Source organism: Mercenaria mercenaria, chromosome 18 (assembly GCF_021730395.1).
Source record: "Mercenaria mercenaria strain notata chromosome 18, MADL_Memer_1, whole genome shotgun sequence".
Lineage (NCBI taxonomy): Eukaryota > Metazoa > Mollusca > Bivalvia > Venerida > Veneridae > Mercenaria > Mercenaria mercenaria.
The window spans coordinates 16,757,431-16,774,562 of record NC_069378.1 but is presented as its reverse complement, the minus strand read 5'-3'; the positions used below and the strand labels follow the sequence as shown (position 1 = coordinate 16,774,562).

The 17,132-nt window shown below is 35.6% G+C and overlaps 1 protein-coding gene across 2 annotated transcripts in view; it reads left to right on the top strand.

The window, feature by feature from the left end:
• LOC123539152 (uncharacterized) overlaps positions 1 to 17,132 on the top strand; it is a 62,998-nt gene that overhangs the window by 11,127 nt on the left and 34,739 nt on the right. The window contains exons 6-9 of one of the 2 annotated variants that reach the window (XM_053530623.1): positions 713 to 805; positions 8,355 to 8,513; positions 11,077 to 11,145; positions 11,775 to 13,305. In XM_053530623.1, coding sequence (XP_053386598.1) covers positions 713 to 805; positions 8,355 to 8,513; positions 11,077 to 11,145; positions 11,775 to 11,830 — 377 coding nt within the window. In that variant the 3' untranslated portion in view covers positions 11,831 to 13,305. Of the gene's footprint in view, positions 1 to 712; positions 806 to 8,354; positions 8,514 to 11,076; positions 11,146 to 11,774; positions 13,306 to 17,132 lie in introns of those variants that run through there. The other variant, XM_053530624.1, reaches the window with a different exon arrangement.

Genomic DNA, 17,132 nt, shown 5'->3' with positions numbered 1-17,132 from the left:
ATAGGTCAGACCTCAGCTGGAAAATGGCTCTGAAGTGTGGTCACCCTATACCCAAACCCTCATAGACCAATTAGAGGTTGTCCAGAGACGGACAGCTCGCTGGATTAAGGCAGACTACCGTCAAACCTCCAGTGTAACAGACATGTTACAATCCCTCAAACTTCACCGCTTTGATCTTAGACGTTTTGATAGTCGACTTTCCCTTGTGTACAAAGTCCACCATTGATTAGTTGCCATCCCCAAAGAAGGCCTCTTAGTTCCCATCACTCGCCCAACACGTCACTTCCATTCACTCAATTACAATATATTCACGGCAACTACAGATTACTTACAGTATTCTTTCTTCACAAGAACAGTGTATCACTGAAATTTTCCTCCTCCTGCTGTTGTCCACCTCCCAACCCCTGAGCGGTTCAATCCAGCGATTTGCTTTATTGATCGTGTCTCACCTTAAACTGACTGATAGCTGCTTTTAAACTTATACTTTTAACCAAGCTATTTTTCCTTGCTTTTAACTATCTATTTACAGTTCAGTCTTTTAATATTCTTTGTAGTTTGACGCGCCAAATGTCTATGTCCCGTGAGGTGTTTGACTTCAATTGAAGATAAATACATTTTCAGCATGAGAGCAGTTTGTATTGCATCTAAGGTAAATAAGAAACCTGATGAAAGGTGAAAACTTACTTAATTAATATGAATTTATTTCACACAGGTACTGCATCTGTGCAATATAGTACAAGTCAGCCATATAGTACGAGCCAACCGTATACTACGGGTATGGATTTCCAGTATGGTCAAAAAGAAGGTAAATACTTCCTTTAATTTTCCGTTTTATTTTCCTACTGGCAATGTCTTTATCATTATAATCGTCGAACATTTTACATATTCATTTTTTCAATGGGAGACTATGGAATGATATTTAGGTAAATATTACACAATGCTTGCTGACTGTTACAATTTACTCACTGACACTCCCATTGTGCTTACTGGTATAGTAATCATGCATGCTGGTACCTTTAACACGCTTGTTGACAATGATACCACGGTTGTTGACAATGGTACCATGCTTGCTGACAATGATACCATGCGTGCTGGAAGTTACAACTTCTTTGCTGCTTAGACCCTGATGTCTATATCATAATTTCATTTGGCAAAATGACAGTGCCGTGTACCGTATTGGAATATTTCAACATGCTGGGACTGTATATAAGCAACATTGCACAGTTACAATGCTCATAGAAGAAAATACACGATGTGACCACACAATATGAAAGATGCAATCAGCCACTAAGCAAGTTGAAAGTAAGCATAATGCAAAGTGCAACATTGCACGTCACATTTCGATACCAGGGGGCGCAAGTTCGTAGTTTTCACGAAAGGTAACGGGAATATCCGGCCTATAACGGATTTTAATTAGCTCTTGGCTATACCATTTACTATCAGTTATGTCCCTTTGTTTCAATTACTCCATTTATTAGCGAGAATTTTTATACGTTCAGCGCTCATTCGCTGCAAGAAAATCAGCCTGTTTAGCGCACATTTGCTGAAAGAAAATCAGCTTTACAGGTAAATTTTACATCATTTTTGTACGCTTTGACGATCTGACACATTTTACAGACATTATTTTTATAATTGGAAGAAATACATCGCCTCTGTTAAAAGTTTCCTCGATGTTTCTTCTACCGACATTCGCTGTTTCGGCCTCGTTATGTTTTGTCTCTGTAAACTGGTAAATAAGCATAGGGTTTCGGCTCAATGTTCAGAGTGGCCAATCTGATAATAGAGAGTTTGAGATTTCAACCTTCGCCTTCCCCTTAAGGTATTTCCGCAAATTGAAATTAGAAATCCATGTGAAAAATCAGAACCCTCGAAACAGCTTTCGAAATGCAAGGACACAAAAAATATATGATAAAAATTGAAAAGATATATCTGTAGGTAAACTTGCGAGCATGAAAGCTACGCTGAACCCTATCTCCACAGTGCTTTGGAAGAAAATGAGTGAACATTTTTGGTGCAAAATTTCGGTATCGTATGCAACCTAAATTGTTATAAAACATTTATTTTCAAATCAAAGAAATGCCAAAATAGTGCATACGAGCGTTACTTTTTCAAGAAAATGTCGTTAAACATTCTAATGTGCAAAACACGTGCACAGTTTTTCTAAAATATTTCGCCGCCATGTTTATTTCAAGGAATAAAATATATGATTGTTCTTTTACCTGAGATTCCTTACTGAAATATGTATGTCTCCTTATTCATGGTTAGAGATATCCATTTAGTATAGTTTTTCACTGTCCGATCTCCTTAATTTGTTACCGATCCTTCACATTTAAAGAATAAACGCAATGTGTAATGATAGTTTTTCGCTTTACACACTCCCTTGGACAAGAAAGCCGTTTCACTTAAAATTTGTAAGCATCCGCTGACAAAATATTACTGAAAGATCGAAACTTTTTCTAAAATAAAGTTGAATTTCAATCATTTTCAAAAACTGGAAATATTACACATTGTGTTGAATTTATAAATAAAACAAAAATCCCCAAAATAAACCATTTTAGATATTTTCCGGGAACTATACGTTTCAGCCGAACAACGCATTTCAAGATGACACAAAACTGATTTCTCTTCGTAAACAATGTCAAAGTTCACCTGAGGAACATTGCTGAAAAAGTAAAAGTGCTTAATTGTTTCAGTTTTACGTCCTGTAGAAAACAATCAACTTTCAACTTTAAATGCATAGATGTTCTATAATTATTCCAATATAAAAAACCGTCCGATCTTTTCCGTGAGAAATAAAACGAAGCAAATTTAACTATTTGTTTACACTTCAACCATGTGAAATTAAAGGCATGTACTATCACGAGACTCCCGTGCATTTTGAACCTCGTGGTGAATAAACTGAATTTACTTTAAATTATGGTGTCTCAGTTGAGCCAGTTATTTGTTATTTCAGAGAACATACATTAAAGAAGAGTTTATGAGATTATGCATGTGTACGAATATGTACTAGTCTACTTTATATTAACGACGATAGAAAACAAGTGTGCACTCGGCAAATAGCAAGTCTATCATTTTCAAGTGTATACTGAACACTGATCCCAATGTTCGTAATTTTCAGATAAAGAACTCGTTATCCTTGGTTTCGTAGACAGTCTTAGTACTGGACCGCTGTTTCTGCTGTCAACACCGCAGTAATGTAAAGTCAATGTCCATTTCTATGCCGGAATTTCAATGCACATTTATTATCAGTTTAAATCTATGAAAATGTGAAAAAATATCATTGTTTAACGAAGAACCAAGATGCAGAAAAGTTACTTTTGAGATATTGCTGATTTTAATCATTAGGTTTTCGTGTGAGAAGTTCAACTGATTGCATTTTGTAAAATGTTTCGTAGTTATCTACAACTGTATACAAATTGTATTACCTCCTAACATATTTGGCTGTACATTTTTTCTGCGATTTATTCTCACTGTGTTTTCAAAAACATGCTGCATTATTCTCATATTGTTTAAAAAGTCGATAGATCAAAATTGGTTAGTTTACGACGCATGAAACATCTAATAAGGAATCACTATACACATCGAACTTGTCCCGGACCAGTATGCGGACATATTGTGGCCTAATGTTTCAAGATTGTCTAAAAATATTTGCATATATCGTGATAAAGCAAATATTTCGATTGTTTTTATAATTTATAAATATACAATCACGTATGAGTGAGAAAGTTACGTTAAGTAATTTCGGTAGTTACCGCAGGAAGTGCCGAAAATTCCATTTCCACCAAATTTTCCGTGAGATAAGCAGCGCGTAAGTACATAAATTCCACTGTAATAAATTAAACCTTTCTTATACTTGACAATCCTTGAAAAGAATTTCGGATCGTTGCCAAATCTTGTTCACATTAAGTCTGAGACTTGTCTTACAATTTTAGGCAGTTTGGTACACCATACGTATAAAAAATCATTGTCCGCACATTGCACTACTTTTATGTATGCTGAAAATAGCAATATGTACAGATTTATTTTAGTTTTAATACATGAGGTGGTCAGGTTTGAAAACAGATTTTGTAATAAGTTTAGTTCTATTCAGTAAGACAATTCTCCTGTGCACTAATTGAAACTTTGAACTAACTTTTGCCATTCATGAATTTTTAATAAAGTATTTTGAAAGGATTTATAAATCTAACCAAAAATTTGGAAAAATACAGGTAAAATATCTTCTTTATTTATTTCCAAATTTTAGTTTTACTTTTTATACAGCTACTTTTAGTTCAGGTCTTGAAAACTGAGCTGTTTTTGTATTCTGGAACAGCTGCATTTGAAAGCTTTTGTTCACTATATTTTCACACTTCAAATGAAGGTCACTCTAAATTCAAGATGGCGGAAGTACCTTAAACGTCTCTCATATATATTTGGGGTAAAACGTCACCAGTATGCGTGTATTTTATTTATTTCAGACGTTGTTAGTAAAGTTTTCCATGTAATTTCAAGTAAGCCTAAGACTTCGTTTTATTACTATGTGAAATAAAAAGCTTAGTTTCAGGATTTCTGCTTATTAAGTTATTCGATTATCCATATGTATAACTGAACTAAATTTGATGCGATACACTATCAATAAGTATAAGAATATTGAAATTTTGTTTGGCTAATGATTTTAACTAAATACATTGAATTGAACCTGAAAGTATGAAGTTATCAACTGATTTTGAGAAACTTTGAGATTTTGTTCAAACTTTAACTTCTACGGCATATTTGTGTCCTCAGGCGGTATTGATTATACCAGATGGGCCTTTTTGTCGTAAGAAGTGAAGTTTTGAACGTCCGAAAATGTGATATCACGAAAGTCAAAACTTCAGTCTTTGTACATCTTTCTGTCCCCATACACGGCATCAAAGACTGAAATCTGGATGGAGGCACATGGCATGACAGTAATTTAACTTGAAAAATGAATTATAACGCGCGATTATTATTTGGTGGAACATTTTATTTTAACTTCCAAATAGAATCAATCCGTTTCTGCCGGACACTTGCGTTTTAATTATAAACATAAAATGGTCCTAGTAAGACGGCATTTTTTTTTTGAAGTATTAGACAATTTTAGATCTATGATATCATGATGCGAGAGGTTTCCTGTTAGTCGTATGGGATAGCTCCATTCTTTACATGCACGGACCCAGAACATGGCAGAGGGGCATTTGGGCCAATCCACCTTTGATTCTAACATTTTACAAAGAAAATCGGTCTTGAAACTCGGTGTGACTACCACCTCTCCCCCCCCCCCGTCCCCCTGAATGGGTGACCCCCCTCTTAAAGTTGGTGTCCCTCTAGCCACAATTCTTTGATCTGCACATGCTTTACTTATGAAATAGTCTATTTAAACAAATACGTGTATATGCCCACATGTTATTTTGTGCGACAATTTTCGTCTCCACCTAACACTTCTTGACTGTTTCGCTAGACACATGGTGACTTGGCACGATTATACCGTGCTGTCTGAGAGTTTGGCATTATACAGAGTCAAACTGAGTGTCATGATGCCAAACGTATCGTATCACGAGAATATTTTACATTTTTCTCAAATCGCTTGTTAAATGTATTCATAAATTGTGTATATTGGCTCATGTTATCAACATATCTGTTAAAAGGTTAGATTTTCAACATGAACAGTCTTAAAGCAAAACGCGTCTTTTAAGGAATTCGATGTACAAAGTACCAATTCAAAGTAAAAAAAAAAAAAACAAATTTAAGAAAAACTATGAAATACTAGTCACCAGCCTTTTGTGTTTGCTTTATATCATATATTTAACTTCAAAGTATATCGAGAAATGCATTTGTTGTAGCTGATTTCTCATGTTTTTGTTTAAAACATATTTACTGAAATGTCTTTCAAGAACACCAACAGGAATAGAATACGTTGATATGATTATCATTTTTATTTCCGCTCATGTATGATTTACAATCATGCATTGTATACTGACATCGTTTTATATAAAAAAATTTTTTTTTTTTTTTTTTTTTTTGTTGTTTTTTTTTTGTTGTTTTTTTTTTTGTAATCGCACTAATATCCATGCAATGATTATGTTAATTGAAATATTTTTATTTAGTTTTCATTTCTAAAACATCTTGTAAAAGTCCTGCACTCTCGGACAATTGATATCAAAATGCACGAGAAAAACGATCATAATTACAGATAAATTCAATAGGCGGATTAAAAGAAGTAAGGTTCATTCTAAAGTTTGAAATCTCAAGGAATTTTAATCGAACTTCAACTTCATACGTTAACTTCGCAAGAGACGTTGAAGGGGAAGGCGAAGGTTGAAATCTCAAACTCTCTATTGTTGACAATGAAACCGTTGCACTTTTGGCCGAATCCCTATATAATAAGTTTGTTGGGCATAGTATACTGTCTTAGGTGCTAAGAATTAAGCTGGAGTGATGTCGGGATCCTACTACGGCTACGACAGGTGCCGGGCTAGCTCAGTTGGCAGAGCTACAGACTAGTATCCCGGGGTCGTTGGTTCGGGTCCCAGGTCGGGTGCACTTTCCCCCATGATTTACTTTATTGGTGTTAGAAGTAAAAACGGTGTGGCGACGCCTGGAATAGCTCCGCCTTGTTAGGAAGACATTGGTTTGTCTCACAAGATAAAAGTGGGGAGAGTGTAGGGACGTTGGGATCAGCCTGCAACAGGCACCCAGCTAGCTCTATTGGTAGAGCTGTGGACTTGTATTCGGGGGTTATAGGTTAGGGCGCACTTTTCCCGTTTGGTTTACTTTAGAGCCATTCTGCACTAGTCAATTGCAGTCATTGCCTCCACACTGTAGAGGAACTGGGTATGGGAGGGGAAATGTTTCTTAAGTTTAATTTTGTGAATCCCAGGCTGATCCCAACGTCACTACACTCTTCCCTCTTTTATCTTGTGAGACAAACCAATGTCGTCCAACAAGGCGGAGCTATTCCAGGCGTCGCCACACCGTTTTTACTTCTAACACCAATAAAGTAAACCATGGGGGAAAGTGCACCCGACCTAGGACCCGAACCAACGACCCCGGGATACTAGTCCGTAGCTCTGCCAACTGAGCTAGCCCGGCACCTGTCGTAGCCGTAGTAGGATCCCGACATCACTCCAGCTTAATTCTTAGCACCTAAGACAGTATACTATGCCCAACAAACTTATTATATAGGGATTCGGCCAAAAGTTCCAACAGTTTCATTGTCAACATTATCAGATTGGCTACTCTGAACATTGAGTCGAAACCCTATGCTTATTTACAAGTTTACAGAGACAAAACATAACGAGGCCGAAACAGCGAAAGTCGGTAGCAGAAACATCAAGGAAACTTTTAACAGAGGCGATGTATTTCTTCCAATTATAAAAATAATGTCTGTAAAATGTGTCAAATCGTCAAAGCGTACAAAAATGATATAAAATTTACTACAGGTAAAGCTTATTTTCTTGCAGCAAATGTGCGCTAAACGGGCTGATTGTTTTGCAGCGAATGAGCGCTGAACGTATAAAAATTCTCGCTAATAAATGGAGTAATTGAAACAAAGGGACATAATTGATAGCAAATGGTTTAGCCAAGAGCTAACTAAAATCCGTTATAGACCGGATATTCCCGTTACCTTTCGTGAAAACTACGAACTTGCGCCCCCTGGTATCAAAATGTGACGTGCAATGTTCCACTTTGCATTATGCTTACTTTCAACTTGCTTAGTGGCTGATTGCATCTTTCATATTGTGTGGTCACATCGTGTATTTTCTTCTGTGAGCATTGTAACTGTGCAATGTTGCTTATATACAGTCCCAGCATGTTGAAATATTCCAATACGGTACACGGCACTGTCATTTTGCCAAATGAAATTATGATATAGACATCAAGGTCTAAGCAGCAAAGAAGTTGTAACTTCCAGCACGCATGGTATCATTGTCAGCAAGCATGGTATCATTGTCAATCATTGTCAGCAAGCATGGTATCATTGTCAACAAGCATGGTATCATTGTCAACAAGCGTGTTAAAGGTGCCAGCATGCATGATTACTATGCCAGTAAGCACAAGGGGAGTGTCAGTGAGTAAATTGCAACAGTCGGCAAGCATTGTGTAATATTTACCTAAATATCATTCCATAGGAGACAATATATTACGCTAATAAGTGACTAACTGGTATATGTGTCACTGACATCATCGCTTTCTCAAACCTGTTCTGTGGGAGTCGGGGTAGTTGGGTCTGTAGCTGGGGTATAAGGGTTGAATTTGCTACTGTTCGTCGAAGCCGCATTTCGATGCAACTTTACTTTCCGGATCATTTATGATGAATGTTTGTATACGTTTTAAGTAGATCTAATTTTTTGCAGGTATGAATTCCTATCCACAAACTGCTGACGGGACAAATACCTATGATACTACTATGTCTTACCCACAAACTGCTGACGGACCAAATACCTACGATACTATTGGCAATTCTGCCGTCAATGGGACCCCTCCCTATTCCTCCGGGCCTATTGGCTTCGAGGGTGAGTCTTTTTTTTATTTTCTCGGGGTCTCTTTTAAATATATAAAATGACATATTTTTATAAACGCTCATTAAGAAGTCCTAAATAATTGACAGCATTAGTTCTCCGTCGTCATTATATTAAAGTCGTAATGTTGGTAACAAGAATTTTTCAGAACAAATATAAAATCATAGATTTTTCATACTATTATGTAAAGGAGAAAAACCGAAAACTGTCTATTATGTGAAAGAAAAGACAAATCGAGGCGCAAAGCGTCGAGATTGTCCATTTCTTTCACATAATGGATAGTTTGAGGCTTTTCTCTGACTTAAAACACGGTCCTCACGAAAAAATCAAGGTTGTCGTGATATTATATAATGTCTCTAATAGTGTCCTCTTTGAGGCAAAGACATTTCATTGATTTGTGTCTCTTTGCTAAATAAAAATACCAAGTCAAATAGAGTTTAAATTAGAGATTGCATATAAATATTTATTGCAGTTAAAAGGTTTTTAAACACTAATGATATTCAAGTTTCGAACATATCTCGTTTTGTCATATTTATAAATGATTAGAAGTACCTTTACAAAAAGTAAAATTTAACTTGGCCTTATGATGTATGTATTAATAGTTGTCCATGCTTTGTTCGTGCTGAAGTTGCAGTTTTATATAAATCAAGTCATTTAATAAATGACGGGTCCAGGTGAAGACATTCTAAAATGTATGTATACGTATTTTATATCGTTATTAGAAAACAATCGTTCTTATCTCGTAATTACGAGATCTTCTATTAATTTTATTAGAAGAAAATTACTGGTATTACATGAGGTCTTTATTCGTTATGACTCATATCCCGTTTTTACGAGAAAATATTTCGTTATTACAATAGATAACACCGTTATTGCAAAACAATTATATTCAACTTTAACTAAGATCATCATGGCTAATCATGGCTAAATTTTCTTTTAATACCGAAACGTGCAGTAAAACTTTAGGGAACTTTTTTTTTGTCTTAGTAGTAGAAAGGTAAAATTGCACATTTCTTGGTAGGACTGCAACAAATGTCAGTTATGGCACAAATTTAACCAATTTTACACGAACACTGCGTTAGAAATATTATAGGTCTGCAGCATTTGAAATAGAAAGGAAAAATGTGTTTTAGCTGGACTATTCAAAGAATAGGTGGAGCTATTGGACTCCAGTTTGTTTAATTCAGCCCAATGTTTTCTCGTTTAGGGCACAGCCATTATTTTATCTGGGGATCATACGCCGCTTTTCATGGAATTGCATTCTGTGCATCATTGTTGGTTCCTTGTGCACAGTCGTATGAATACATCTGCGGATGTCTCCAAATTACATTCTGGTACTTATAACATGCGTAAATGTTGAGTTCTGCTCCACCCGGGGCTAGAGAACGTGGACGGTAGCTTGCACTTCCATTGCCGTCCATGAACAGGCTCAATCAAACCGAGCCTTCAAAATTTTCGTTTATGTCGTGTTAGGCGACCTGTGGTTTTCCACTTTTTATTTTATCCATGCGTCGGCGTCTGCGGCGTAGGAGTCCGCGTCGGCGTCCCGATTTGGTATGTAAGCTAGTATCTCAGTAAGCACTTGTGGGAATGGATTGAAACTTCACACACTTATTCACTGTGATAAATTAACTTACACTGAACAGGTTCCATAACTCTATTTTGTGTAACTTTTTATTAAGGTTTTATATGTAAGCTAATAATTCAGTACCTACTAATGGAAATGGATTGAAACGTCACACACTTGTTCATTGTGATAATCTGACATGCAGTGCTCAGGTTCCATAACTCTGTATTTTACAAAATTATGCTATTTTTCGACTAAGCAGTTGTTTGTTAAATGTTTGTATGTTAACTGGTATCTCAGTACCCACTCATGGGAATGGATTGAAACTTACACAATTGTCAGTTGTCATGAGCTGATATACATTGTACAGGTTCCATAACCCTTTCTGCAATTTAACAAAATTATTCCTCCTTTTCGACATGCCATACCAGGTGTATATCTGCGATACTTTTCTATTGCGATTTAGGAGTACACAAAGAGGACTTTACTACTTTCTAACGGTTGAAGATTTAATTACTTTGGCAAATTGTTTGATTTTCATTTGACTGATAATTTGTGGGGCGATTTTGGGTCTCTTCAGCGTTTTTTTTATTGCAGTTACAAGTTCTGTAAAACGTTGCAGTTTATATTTCGAAACTTTCGAATTACATAGGTTGATGTACTCACACCCTCTCAACGTACAATGTTGTTACTATACCTGTTCATTATTAACATGTACCTGTCCATTCGTAAAGTATCCATTATTTTAAGAATGGACAGTTACAAGTTAATAATGGACAGGTATAGTAAAATAATCGTGTGTATAGAACGGTATCGGTACAATAACCTATTTAATGGACAAAACTAACAAAGAATTACATCACAACCGTGTTTTAATTCCGGATATATTTTTACAGCATTTCAGCAAAGATGTTTTTAGATTGTAATAACTGAGATATTTTTTCAAGCTGTATCAGGCGTACCATGAGTAACCGTGTTTTTTTATTACAGGTGAAAAATCGTCCCAAACACAGAATAATACACCTATGCCTCCACCTTACCCAACAACTCCATACACAGGTAAATATTCCATACAAATGTCTTATTAAAAAAAACGTTTCTATTAGGCATCGGTGGTTATACCCTATAGCCATTCTCTGCACCGGTATACATGTAGTATGCAATTTATAAATGTACTGTCAACATCCCACATATTTCACAGACTACTGACCTAATTATCCTCGTCACAACGTCGCTGAGAACGTTTGCTTCGCTTGATGACATCTACGGTTGTGACGTCATATACATTTCCGGCTAAGATATCAGGGTACAACTAGATAAGACTTATGGATTGAAAAATTAAAACGAAGCGTGCTGAAAATCAGAAAGTTAGAAAACTGTATTTATTTCTCGTTGCTGTTCTTGTCGAATCAAATTGCTGGGATGGGTAAAAGACTGGGTAGTAAAATTTCTGACAGCGACTTAAATTTGATATTTTTTCGACAAGTAAAATTTCCCATGACAGATAATGTTCAGTGCATTCTACTTAATGAGTTTTATTTCTAGCTCAAATTTTAGATGCTTAGGCAATAATCAGTGCATTGGGAAACAGTGCATAGGATGCTTAAGGACCTCAGACAGACAGTTTGGAGTACATGTATTGTCTTTGTGTAACTGCATTTGTATCACATATTATTTCTTTTTTACAGGTTTTCAAGACGTTCGTACGGTACCGCCACCTGCCTATACCACAAATAACATCTAACAACTGTGTCTTCGGACAATTTAACAAAGGACGCAAACCATGTATCAATATATGTTTATGAAATGTTTGACAGGTCGTGCAATCTCACATTACCTTAAGACAAATAATCTGATCACCTCGGCCTTTATGCTATTATATTATGTATAGGTTAATAAATGGGAGAGCGGTGCCTTTGAGTGATAATGGCCCTGGCAAGGTGATAATAGCCTGAGGGCTTTAGCCCGAGGGCTATTATCTTCTTCCAGGGCCATTATCACTCAAAGGCACCGCTCTCCCATGTATTTACCTGTTTATTACATGTTTACCTATAATATAGTAAGAAATGTATTTTTGTGTCATTTCTATGGGTACTTGCATCTTCTGGAACAATAAATTTCAGCTTTTCAGTTTCTATATTATTTGTATAAGAGTCTATTAACTGTATAAAATCAAATACCTGGATAGTTGTACTTTCTTGCTTATTCCATAATTTAGGGATAAAAATACGATATTTCACGAAGAATACACGATGTTACGCTCAAGATGATAAAATAAAACGGAAATATTCGCTGTTTTACCTCCACGAAACGCGATGACGTCATTTCTGTTTACGAACGTTAATTTCCCGCGCTAACGCCAGGTCCATTATCGATAATGGCCCCGGGGCTTATTATGATAATGTGATAATGCATGACGCAATGCGATAATGGGAGAATTTTCAGCACAAATTTGTTACTATTTATAGGTACTCATGTAATAATATATTGTATCATACGGAGAATACGGAAATACCCGTAGAACAATATGCCGGAACATATTTCAGTCCAAACATATTCGAGTTCTGTCATGTAAAACTGATGCATAAGAATCTGAAACTGCTTGGTTATAAAACAGACCTCAATACTTGTAAGTTATTATTTTGGAGGAGAAACCCTTAGGAAATGATGGGCAGATCGCTTTCATTTTAAAACACAGAGATACTACTAACTTACAGCTTACATTTTAACTCGAAGTAAACATTGTTTGCTGTATCAAGCCTGTATTCTTTATATGCCATTTTACCACATACTGTAGAGTTTTTGTCAACTTTTAAATAGGTCACACCTCTCTACAAAAACCACCCTTCGGAAAGAAAATGTGATCTTTCTTAACAATTTGTTTATCATAACAGGGGAAATTGTTCTATTTGGAAGTCAACGGTATGAGTAAATGGTGACATTGTAGAACAGAAAACGGTGATATTTTAGTTCAAGTTATATGGCTGTGATATTCAGTCATAATTGGTCCTTAGAACAAGTTTGATTGTATATGGAATTATGATACTATTTATGTTACATATGCACATCTTTTCAAAACATTTAGTAGAAAAAATTTTACAAAAACTATAAAAAAAATCAAAATACCTTATATAGATTGTCATTTAAAATATCCAAGTGAAGTGCATGCACTTCCATTGTATATAAAGCCGTTTAGTGCCATAATACTTTTGAAATATGCACGTTTTTGTCTTATTGTTGTTCTATTATGAGCTTTCGACATTTTAAACTCAGCATTTTGTTGTAAACAAAGAAAAGGGTGACCCTTTCTCAGCCGAAAAATTGCAAAGGGAAATTCAGTTTCAGACATAAGAAATCTTCAAATTACTTACACTCACACGGAGAAGTGGGGTAATATTTTAGTAACAGTGGTTCGCATACTTTTACCATAGAAAGAAATGTGTTTCGAATGTTCGACAGTGCCTGATCCATAATGTAATTTAGCCTAACTCTGTTGTGTGTAAATATATTTTTGCTGTTTTAGTTTAACACCATCTCAGAGTTCTGAGACCACCCATAAATTGCAGCCCTGCCATTAGTCTGTCTGACCTATGATGCGATTTGTCTGGGACTTTTGTCAATAATTAGCATAATACACTTCAACCCTAACGATTTTGTATAATTAAATGGGAGTCTCTGGGGCCGAATTGTTATTTTTCACTGATATGCTATCACTGATCCCTCTTTAGATATTTTGAGAAAAAAAGTTTGCAGGTTCCCACTCGTGTCGTCTAAAAAAAACAGTACTCTGAAGGGCACGTTAGTTTACCATCCAGCCACAGGTATTTAAAAGGAGATGCCTCCAGACGCTCATCAACATTTCTTTTTTATTTGTTTAAAGCAGATAGCAATTGATTTTAGATATCGAAAGTGGTAAACCATTGTTTGAATATAAAGTACAGCATAAACTCTTCAAGTAATAATATTACAAGTGTTAGTAGCGTGCCTAACGCTCTGGAGAGCTTTCTACCTATTTTATTAAAGTTGTTCATATTCAAATAAAATCTCCCAAAAACATAGAAAATCACATGAAATTTTCTTTCTGTGTAATAATCATTATCAGAAGGTGTGTAGCTTTAAGAACATGATGCTAGTTATAATAAATTCGGGATCAGACAAGTCGTAAAATTGCAATTTAAAACCTTAATATATTGTTATAATTTTTTATATGCATAATTATATTCAAAATATAGTTCTACCATTTGATTGTGACATTTCTCAAACTATTTATGCTTCTTTGATATTGTATTGTTTTTACATTAATCAATAATTCTTTGATATGTGTTATTCTTTGACATTCTATTTGTAAATAAAGATTTTATTAATAAATAAAGAAATCTGTTAAGGAAAAAAAACATCTTTCCTCTATGTTTCACTACCGCTACCACAGTCCTAGCGCTATCTATTACGAACTCGATACTCGATGATCGATAGCTCATGGTTGTTCGCAGTTATAACCTAATTTCTGGATGAATTGAATATTCCATCAAAATTCATATATGATAATGATCAGATGAGGCTTGCATCTCAGTTTAATACGAATCATGGAATTACAAATGCATGGCTTAGGAATCCAGGTCTTAAACATTTGACTTTCAAGTGTGACCTTGACATTGAGCGATGGTACTACGAACATTGGTTCGCACGTCGTTCTGATGAGTTGAAGATTGTTTTCCAAGTTTCAATTAGTATTTTTCAATGCATTAGGAAATATGGACCGAATACGAGCTCTATTGCTGAAACATTTGAACTTCATTTCTTACCTTGACACAGAACCTGCACAATTTAATCATAACTTTTGCATGTCGACTTGATGATATAAAAATACTAACCATCTTTAAAATATGATGCAAACAGTTTACAAGATGGAAGAGCGGACAGGACGTGAAATTAAATAAAATCGAAATATAGGTTGTACAATTTCATGGACCAAAGTGCAGTAAACGGACTGATAAGCGGACGGGCGTATAAGTTAATAAAGGTCTTCCACACAGAAGATGTACCAAAAATGCCGATAGTCTAAAATTTTGAATTTGTTAACAAAGATCTGTGTTCAGATTCGTTCCTCAATAAGTTTGAAAAATCAAAACTTTGTTCCCAGAACGATTTTATAATGTTATTATAGTGTTTCGACATGGTTAGTTTAGACAAAGGGCTATATATACTTCTTTGATTTAGACGGACTGCTTACATACAAATTACATGCCAGAAATGGTTTCCCCATATATCGAAACATGCATATCTTATGACATTTGTTTCAAGAACTATCGAAAATACTAACGGAAGAGAAACAGCGTATGAATAGTGATACTGTTGGGTGTTTTTCGCGTGAATGATATGAACTGCTGCTTAAATCGTTAGCATGACGGGAGAAAACCGTTTCATGATTTTTGTTTCAATACAGATCAAAATGTAGAAAATATTGTCAAATTGTATAAAAGATACATCAGTGGAATGAAAAGGTTCAATTTTGAAAAAAAAATCTTGGGTTAGTTTACATGAACGACCAATCGGACCAACTAAACATCACTTTATACCCAGGGATACGATAAACTTTTCCCAGTGACCTCCCAGTGCATTTTAATTGCTGGTCTCTAAACAGTAATCGATACCAATTGGCAGGGCAATTAGTTAAGAAATAATAAGTTCCAAAGCGCGATTTATCGTAGAATAACCCTTTTTTTGATTTCTTATGCGTAAGAATATTGTTTCGCATAAGAACGAAAAACTCGGGTTATTCTACGATAAATCACACTTCGGAACTTGTTATTTCGATTCTAATACGACATACTTTTATCAACAGTGTTAGAGAAAATGGTAACTACTTTTTACGACATGGACTACACTTCGTGCTACGCACCCGGATTATTCTATACATAGAAGATGACGTTACTACTTTGCACGCGTATGGGTTATCGCAAAAAAACCTTTGATTGATTTTCGTCTATGTGTATTGTATATATTAGTAATAATAATAATAATAATAATAATAATAATAATAACAACAACTTTATTTAAAGAGGATAACATATTTAGCTATAGCCAGTCTAACATATGGTCCTATAACATAATAATGTAAAAAAAATTATATACAGTGAATTGAAAGACATGAATAAAAATAATGTATTATAAACACATTAATTCTTAGTGGCATAAACAGTATGTAGTACAATGAACAGAGATTAAGATAAGATAAAATTATGTACAAGTGGTGAAAGAATAAATGTTATTTGTTATCCGTGCACTAAAACCCTAAAAAATCTTTTGTGTGAAAAGTACGGGAAAGCGTTGGATTACATTTAAGGAAATAATATTGTTATTATGTCACATACTTCTCCGACCGGCAGTGAGTGCACGTCTCCAGAAGGCATTGACGGAACTAGGTCAAAAGTATATTGACCTTTTTCTGTCAGTGTCCTGACTGAAGCTGGCGGGAGTGGCCCTAAATGGGACTGTTTGTGAAAGAAGTTATCTTCTTGGTGACGGCCTGCAGATACTAGACGGCATGCAGAGAAGCCCCTGAGCTTCCTAATCCCTACGCTCAGCGTAGGGTGCAGGAGGGGAAGGGCACAACACCACGACGAGGGACCAGCGACGACGCCAGCTACTTGCGGCTCCAACCGCTCTTGTTAGGGCGACCTTGCGATACCTCCAGTATCATATTGTCAGCAACCACGTCTCGGGGATCTGTCATTTATGGTCTCATTGGCCAGCGACAGTGACCCACTTTTGGCTTCAAAATTATTTGGACTTTTGGCTTATACTGTACGGAAATTGCATAGAGATAAATTCACTTCACCACTTTGGCTTCAAAAATTATCTTTAACGGCATGCCTGGTGACATGCCGGGGGTCTATACTCTACAAAGCTAAAAATGCTATACTGTGCCCGAAAGGGCGGATGGACCCTTATTAAACTTAAATAGACAGACATTATGTCACATATGTAATAATAGATATAGACTAAAGTAAACATAATAACACATGATATAAAAATGCGAACATTGC